The sequence below is a fragment of the Gambusia affinis genome, linkage group LG02, assembly GCF_019740435.1.
Source record: "Gambusia affinis linkage group LG02, SWU_Gaff_1.0, whole genome shotgun sequence".
NCBI lineage: Eukaryota > Metazoa > Chordata > Actinopteri > Cyprinodontiformes > Poeciliidae > Gambusia > Gambusia affinis.
This window is the reverse complement of record NC_057869.1, coordinates 22,463,321-22,471,823: the sequence shown is the minus strand read 5'-3', so window position 1 is coordinate 22,471,823 and position 8,503 is coordinate 22,463,321. Positions and strand designations below refer to the sequence as shown.

The 8,503-nt window shown below is 39.1% G+C and overlaps 1 protein-coding gene across 2 annotated transcripts; it reads left to right on the top strand.

Annotated features, from left to right (window-relative positions):
• Positions 1-2,962: 2,962 nt before the first annotated feature.
• On the top strand, positions 2,963-7,496 carry vegfd (vascular endothelial growth factor D). Of its 2 annotated transcripts, XM_044099376.1 has the most exons (9): positions 2,963-3,066; positions 3,151-3,375; positions 5,485-5,701; positions 5,769-5,889; positions 6,011-6,080; positions 6,166-6,293; positions 6,366-6,481; positions 6,670-6,788; positions 7,214-7,496. In XM_044099376.1, the coding sequence occupies exons 2-8, from the start codon at positions 3,271-3,273 to the stop codon at positions 6,771-6,773; spliced, it is 861 nt and encodes a 286-aa protein (XP_043955311.1). In that variant the 5' UTR covers positions 2,963-3,066; positions 3,151-3,270; the 3' UTR covers positions 6,774-6,788; positions 7,214-7,496. The 2 variants fall into 2 exon arrangements, with proteins under 2 accessions (XP_043955311.1, XP_043955318.1); XM_044099383.1 differs by lacking the exons at positions 2,963-3,066; positions 3,151-3,375 and adding an exon at positions 3,924-4,066 and having other exon boundaries at positions 7,214-7,445.
• The last annotated feature ends 1,007 nt before the right edge of the window (positions 7,497-8,503 follow it).

The window sequence follows — 8,503 nt, the reverse complement described above, 5'->3', positions numbered from 1 at the left end:
TTATGTTTATTTGATTGTGAACATGGCATTGAAATATAAAGATTCTTTCACAAACAAACACGCACCTTCACTCCTAAGGACTTTGCTAGATATCATCTGTAACTCCACCCTGACTGAGTTTGGGGATCTCCAAGGTTTTAAGTTTGGAGATCACAAGATCTAAAATATGGAGACAAGAATGGGTAAAACTGTGAATTCTTTAAACCCAGTTGAGTCTAAAGAGTCTGGCATGGTCGGAGTGAAGTCAAACTGTGGACACACGGTCACACATGTTTTTTTGGATGTTTGTTTTTGCCCTTCGTGGTGTTCAAGACACACCGAGCAAAACTCCTGTGAAAACTCTCCCGCTGAGACGTACGTCATGGCGTGTGGGGTTTACAACATAAATCATTCGTGGCAGAGAGGATCGGCTATTACGAGTTTAAAGGCGGAAGGAACAATGATTGATGAGCTCCAAAATCAGATTTCATTTTCAACATTATGAGAAAATAAGAACAGTAGGCGTCGGTGAGACCTTCTTCCGCTGCGTCGGACCAAATCTGAATATAATGTTTTGCTACATACTTCCTCATGGCCTCGGATAATTGCTCCTCGAAAACATCCATCCTGCTCTGTGGCTGAAAAACGAGCTTCTGGAAGTTGAGTAGTTGGGCATACTTTCCCAAAAGGTCCAAGCGGTGAATAAAATGTTTTCAGCTTAGAATGCTTTGTTGTTTTTTTCCCCCCTCAGAATTCTCCTTTAAATACGGTTTTCTCATGAAATGACCTTAAATAAATACCGACCTTAAATAAATACTAGTAAAAGCATTGTTGTTCAACCCAGGGATGGACTGGAAATAAGAAAGAGATCACGGCAGACCTACTCAAAACCATCTAGTTGTTCACTTGAGACTTATTTTAAATGTACAGGTTTGGAAGTATCCATGCTGTGAAATGACCTATATAAGGCTGAACAGATGCATTTCATTTAGTTTTGACTGTATGACTACGACTTTATCCAAGTATCTCCTGAAGTAGACATGCTCATCATAGAGTTAACATATTCAGTAATTAGAACAGGACTAGACCAGCATCGGGTTGTTGGTTGTTACCTTTGAGATAATAAAATGTCAGAATCCTGTTTATTGCAGGGAATCGAAGTTGTAATTTTGTTACTCATACGCCTAATTCGTCATTGCTTTGTAACAACATTTCTTTGTTTGACAGGATGGACCTGCTTCATTTCTCAGTGTTGTTGTTGGTGAGTTCAGTTTTCTTTACCAACAACCTCACTCTTTATGTTTGACTTTGCTGAAAGATGTTTCAAAAGTATTTCTGACTAAACTTTACAGTTTAAATATTACATTTAAGGAATATGTCTAGTAAGTTCAACTGGATCAGCATCCACTGCACTATAAAACTTGACCACTTCTTACTGTGACCTAGTAACGGTGTTTTTGTTTGCATAACATCACCAAATCACGTAGAAAATATGACTGTACCAAGCCGCATATCAGTAATTTAATTGTTAAATGATTGTAACCGCTTGACCTGGTGGAGAAATTCCTGATGTTTCTCACTGGGTAGCCATTGTAGCTTCAGGAAACTCCCTTTGCATGAGAACAGACTCTTCCAGACACTGGACTTATTTTCACAGGCTTTCTTGGTTTATTTGAACTGATTTTAATATTCTGCTATAAAATCTTGCTACATTTGATTACTGTCCTTTGTTATCCTGAAGAATCACTTAACTGACTGTAATCACAACCAGATGTTTAAGGATAAGAACGTTTGCTGAGACTAAAGCAGTTATTTGAATTTTAAGTCTCTAACTCTGTGTGTAGTCTGACCCAAATCACAACCAGCTGACTTTGATGAATGGACACATTACATTATTTTGTTATGTTTCAGCTTTGCACTAAATTATTATTATTTTTTTTTATGTTTCATTCTTTGCATATTTCCAGTATTTGTATGAAGAGTACAAGTCTGAATCAGTCTTACAAGATATGAATTATTCATAGTCAGACTCCTTCAGCAAAACAGTCTGGTATTATCTGAAGACTACACAGTATATGCCTGCCATTGATGTGTTTTTTTGTGCATCATTCTCCAGTTTGGACGAGCTACTGCGGCTCACAGACTGTGGAAGTGTCGCTTGAAGCTGCAGCCGCCTCAAGTCCAAACAGAGGCTTCCTCCTTTCCACCTTCGGTCGGGTCGCACCGCTCCACACAGTACGCAGCAACATCGTTTAGCCTGGAGATACTTAAAGGTTTGACCTCCTGGACAGGCTGCCAGTTCATTTCAGCGCTACACGAACACAGACACAGACAGGCTGTACCACCAGGCACACTCACACTCAGACCTAAGGAGAATTTAGAGAGACCAACTAATTTAACATTCATGTTTTTGATCTGTGGGAGGAAGCCAGGGCACCCTGTGAGAACCCACGCTTCCACAGGGAGAACATGCAAACTACATGCAGAAAGACCCAAGGCTGGGATTTGAACCTACAAATTTCTTGCTGCAAATCAACAATGCTACCAGCAGTGCAGCTTTTTTTCTTTCTTTTTTTGTGTGTGTGTGAATTTCCAGCAAAGTATATACTAAACAGAATGCGTCTGGAAGAGTAGGATGTCTAGGAGACGGGTGTGGTGCTGGCATCTTACTTCCCGTCACACGTTACGGTGGTCTGGATCACATTTAAAACACATGTCCCTGCTCCTGGAGCGGCTCAGTAAGTCTAGACTTGACAAATGATAGAAATGAAATTTATAAGTTAATAGATATATCACATATATCTTGGTGATGTAAGACTAGCAGCTCTTGAGACTTTGTCAAAACAAAATTTTGTAGCTACTATCACATGGGGTTGTTTTCCCTTCAAATGTAAGGGCATCTAAGGTAGCGTAAAGTAGGGAGCCCTGAAATACAGTAGTAATAAAGAGCTTTTTTGACTCAGCAGGTTTAGCAGCCTCATTATCTGACTGGAAACCTCAACTTCTCCATCAAAGCTTTAGCAGGAACGTCCTGGTTAAAAGCCCATCTCTCCTTTTGGCTCATAGCTGACCAGGTTGCTGCAACAGGTTGGCTCAAACACACACACACCCACACACACACACCCACTCTACATGCAGCTGGAAGATCAAAAGTTCTTTTTTTTTATGCAGATGAGTCTGAAAAGACAAAGTGTGTGGTCTGAGACTCTCAGTTGATCCAGCATTTGGAGAGGCAGCAAACTCTCAGAGCTTTCACAGCCCTGCTCACAGAAAACAGGGAGTCAGCCGTGGATGATGAAGAAGATGCGATGCAGTCTGTGCTGGATCTTTTTCTTGCTGTTGGAGCTCGGTTGGATAAACATGAGCTCCAGCATGCACAGGGAAGGTGGCAACAGAGTAAGTTCATTTATGAAACTTTGCATCATTTTTGTAGGTTTTATTCCATGTGCAAGTACAAAGTGATTAAAAAAAAGCATTTTGCAACTGATAGCCTTTTCTCGCAGGTCAATAAGGAAAGCTATTGTACGAGTGTACGCGTCTGAGATTGCATCTTGCTAAGACGTTTTATAATAAATTAAACGTTAATCACTTGTTGTCAGGGCAGTAGACTGATGCATGTGTTGCACACTCGATCTATAGTGATGTCGAGACACGCTGTGGTTGTAAATTTTCTTTACCTTACATTTTTTCTGAAAATATAAACAACATTCACAAATCCGACGTGCGTCACACTACAGATGCTATGTTCTACTGAGTTTACGTTCTTCAAATCAGAAACTTAGGACCCAAGGCTGCCCTAAGCGCCTGTTCAAAACTGATCCCTTTCTAAACTCATTTCACTCTTAGGCAGAATGGTTACCAGCATGTATATGGATGTCTAGTTTAACATGGACAATGAAACACAGTGCTTTTTAATAGCAAAACAATACAAAAGATTTATAAGAGAGAGAATAGAGTCATATTTTAATGGAGGGAGAGGGGGTTCCTTGATCTAAAGTCCCCAGCAACTGGTCCCCCACACATGTTTAGTCCTAACAGCCTTTGGCTCCATTGGTACTTATTACAAACTATGCAGGCATATATTCAGGTAAACTCTTTCGATTTCAGTTGTTTCTTTATGCGCAATCTATAGATTGACTCTGATAATCTGTCGCAGGCACATCCCACAATTTCAGTTTATGCTGGAAATACACCAAACATTTTGATTATTTCATGTTTCTCAAGCCCTGTTTGCAGACCTGCCATATGGGAGCATATTTGTTCTCAGACATTAGTCTAGGAAGGTCTTATTTTCATCTGAATTGCTTTCCCTTCTCACATAGTTTAGACGTTTGACCATTTAAAATTGTAGAGCAATTACAGCTGAAAAAATATTACTTTCACAAAAAGCAATTTCTGATATGGCATCTGAGTGGCTGCTCAGTTGAGTGTGGTTCTATTTTGTTCTGGTTTGATCAGCATGGGAACTCTGCCTTCCTGTGGTAGCATGACATGAGGTTTATGGGTTTCTCACACCCTTGAATCCCAGCTTTAAAACTCCTTTGGGAGGAGTGCCAGCAAGGATGTTACGGCCAGCTTGCAACATTATGTTATTGTTTGTACATCCAGTACATGTGTCTTGGCATTTTAATTGTTTTAGCATTTGCAAATACTGTTGGTGATGTTATGTGTTTAATGCAAATGGTGCTACCCACAGACAATTAGTAAGTGTTGTTAAATCAATACCAATTACAGCCAGATTTAGTGCAAAAACACCTGCACGCAGTTGGTGGTTTCAATGGAAATAACAAAATGTAAGTCTAGACTAAGTTATTTATCAGTCTAAAAATGGTTGCAAAGCAATTTTTGAATCTTTAGGATTCTGAAGTGGACGCCAGGTGAGAGTCAATATCCCCAAATGGAGAAAACATGGAGCGGTAATGAACCCCGTCCTGTGGCATGAGCTGCCTGCCAGAGACACTCTGGGTTTTTCAGAGATTTCTGTGTACAAAATATTGTTTTGCACCAGAAGGATTTTCACATGTAATTTAAACTGAGACGCTTTACTCATTTCAGCAGGACTTCACTTCACAGCAGGTTATGAGATCAGCATCTGTTACCATAGCGATGCAGCTGGGCTTAAAAAGATCCACCTTCATAAAACATAACAAAAAGCTTTAGCTCAGCATGGACAGCTAGACGTCACTTTATAGTACAACTTTCTCGTGTTCATTTGATACTGAATATTAAAAGCCATCATATTGAAAATGAAACTAAAGCATTCACAGATTATAGTTTTCATACTAATTGTCTATTTATTGTGTATAAAATTTAAATGCTGAATCCATAGCCACACTTGATAAAGGCATCTGTATCATGTTAATTTAAATGTTTGCTTTTTTTCATTGTGAAATTATGCTTATCACTAAAAATGTTCCAGTTTTCATGAATAACTTTCAAATCAATCATAACTGTACCCCAGTTAATAGATTGTTTCAGTGTTTCTGTGTGTTTTCTTGAACCCAGGGGGCAAAGAGACAGTGGGAGAAGCAGGTCCGCTCATCCTCCAGTTTGGACGAGCTGCTGCGACTCACAGACTTCCCAGACTGGAAGCTGTGGAAGTGTCGCTTGAAGCTGCAGCCGCTAAAGGTCCAAACAGAGGCTTCCCCTTTTCCACCTTCGGCCGGGTCGCACCGCTCCACACGCTACGCAGCAACACCGTTTAGTCTGGAGATACTTAAAGGTTGGATCGTGTTCAAATCACTGGATGTGGGTGTGTAATACCATTCACAATTGCTTTCCCTCTTTAGCCATAGAAGAAGAGTGGCAGAGTATTCAGTGTACACCCAGGGAAACGTGCATCGATGTGGCCCAGGAGTTGGACTCTCATACCTCAGTTTTCTTCAAGCCACCCTGTGTATCTGTCCACAGGTGAGTTTTGCATACAAGTTCATGTAATCCAACTTTTAATCGCTTTTACGGTGGGAAAAAAAAAATCCCTAACGCCCTAGTATCATGTCAGTCGCTGATAAGCTCTGATTCTTGCTGACAGGTGTGGTGGCTGCTGCAACGACGAGGGCCTGACCTGCAGGAATATGTCTACTGTATATGTGAATAAAACGGTGAGTAGCTCACATTGCAATAGAGTTTTGAAGAAGTAAAAAGCAGTTTCAGTAGTTGAATTTAACAACTCTGTCTGTGATTTAGATTTTCAGCTTTACACCTTTTAAACTTGTACCAGAACCCGTGCTGATAAAAGTCGCAAACCACACCGCATGCAGCTGCATGGAGCCGGCAATAATTCGACGCAACGCTCAGCAACGCAGGCGCAGTGGGTGAGTAGAGAAAGTCTAAAAGCGCTTTGCTGCCACCTTTGTTGAAGTTCATGTTTTCCCCTTGTGGTTTAGCTGCCCTCTGATGAGACAGATGTTGGAAGCAGAGGACTCTGGGAGACTTTGTGCTAGTGGATGGATTTGGGATTGTTCTAGTGAAAAATGCATACCTTACCCCTCCAGTACATCAGGTTTGCTTTTGGTGAAATATTCACCAGTCTTTTGACATATTCCAGAATTAAAGGCTCATGTTATTTTTATTTTTATTTATTTATTTTATTTAAGGGAAAGGTTTACCAGGGAGGAATATCACCCTGGAATTTGTTGAGTTTTGAATGTTATCACTACCACTATTGCATCAGTAATATCTTTTGTGCAGAGCTTCCCCTCAGGTCCTGGTTGTCGGACTGTGAGATAGACGTGGAGCGCTGTGAATGTCTGCCCAGACCTCAGCCAATTGTGTGGGCACCCACAGGAATTTGATACAGACTTATTCAGGTAGAAGTTGTAGTGAGTTTGATCTAAAACTAAAAATCTTTACTCCTTCAGTTACATTAAATATTGTCAAAGTAAAAACAAATCATTACAAAAAAGGAAATACATTCATAAAGTTCAACTTTTGTAGGATCAGATCTACAAAATCTGATCCTACAAAATCACTATTGTGTATAAAACCTTTTTTGTTTTGCTTTGATTAATTTAACCTGCCTGAAAGACCTTTTTGAAATACTTTGCACTCACGTTGTGGTAATAATACTCTTGCTTGACTCAAGAGAAGAAAAAAACAAAGTTTGCTTTTTGTATATAAATATGTGCTGCTTCTTAGACCACTGCTGAACTCAGTTTAATCCATAGGAAATAAAAGTCTGAAAGGCTTCCTCTTTGTTCCTCGTGATCCTCATTGGTTTCTCTTTGCCTTGCAGGTGTAAACTGCCCAAGTAGAGCTTCACTGGACATAACAATTACGACAAGCTGCTCAACGAAGAGCCATGACTAACATAAAATGTCCTATAATTTATTTAGTCTTATTTATGCAAATCACTTTAATTATATTAACTCACTTGACCATGTTAATAGACTGGTTTAACATGACAGGATTAGGCTTTAATCATTGTACAGTGTATGAATTTGTATGATATTGCATTCATTCCTTGTGCGCTGAATGTGTAGTATACACAATAAAAGATTATTTTTATAATTCAAAACTGCTGATATCTTTGTTTCTCTGATATTCTGCTGTTTACATCCAAGTTAGCCCAGAACTCCTCGTTCAGAGTCAAAGTTGTGCTTATTCTTTCATTCTTTATTTCCAATGTCTGAGCAGGTCTGTGTGGAAAAATGTAGAAAAAGAAGGTATATATATATATCTATATATATAACTTTTTAAATTTTTTGGATTTTGTAGCTTTAAAACGATTTTGCACTGACAGTTTAGAATGAAAATCTGGTTTTTAGTTTGACTATATTTACTTAATTGAAAAGTTGTATAAGACTAAATATATGCGATTTTTGTTTTGAATAAAATCGACAGGGCTAGCTTTAGTCACACCTTTTAAAGTCCCATTAAAGTAACAGACTATTTAGGTATTTTGTAATTACATTAGCGATGTAGTGGTTTAGAATGCTAACATAAAAGTCATTTCACTTCTTCAAAATAGGAATACATGCTATTCAAATAGCACAGATGTGTGTTGATTTTTAAAGGGGCATTTTATAGCCCATTAAAGTACCCATTTTACCTTCAGTTTCTATAAAAACGCTGTATACCTCAAAAATAACTGAAAATAAATTTGACTTAGTAAATTCACGCCGCTGTCACTAGTCTGCTGGAGCTGAGTGGAGAACGTGGGTTCACAGTGGGGTGCTCTGTGCTCGACTGGGGTCTGCAGCCCCATGAAGGAGCATCGAGTAAACAGGCGGCACTTTGCATGAGCAGGTGTCCAAATGGCTGCCACTGGGGACAAAAGGACTCCTCAAACATGCATGAAAGAATCCAAGAAACACTCCAGGTATGTTTGTGATGAAAGAATAACATTATAATCAATCAATCAATCAAACTTTATTTGTATAGCACATTTCAGCAGCAAGGCATTTCAAAGTGCTTTACATCAAATCAAACACAAAAATACAATACAACATAGAATCAACAATAAAAACACAACATCAAGTCAGATTCCGTCAATAAATTTGCAATTGATTACGTTTTGAATACA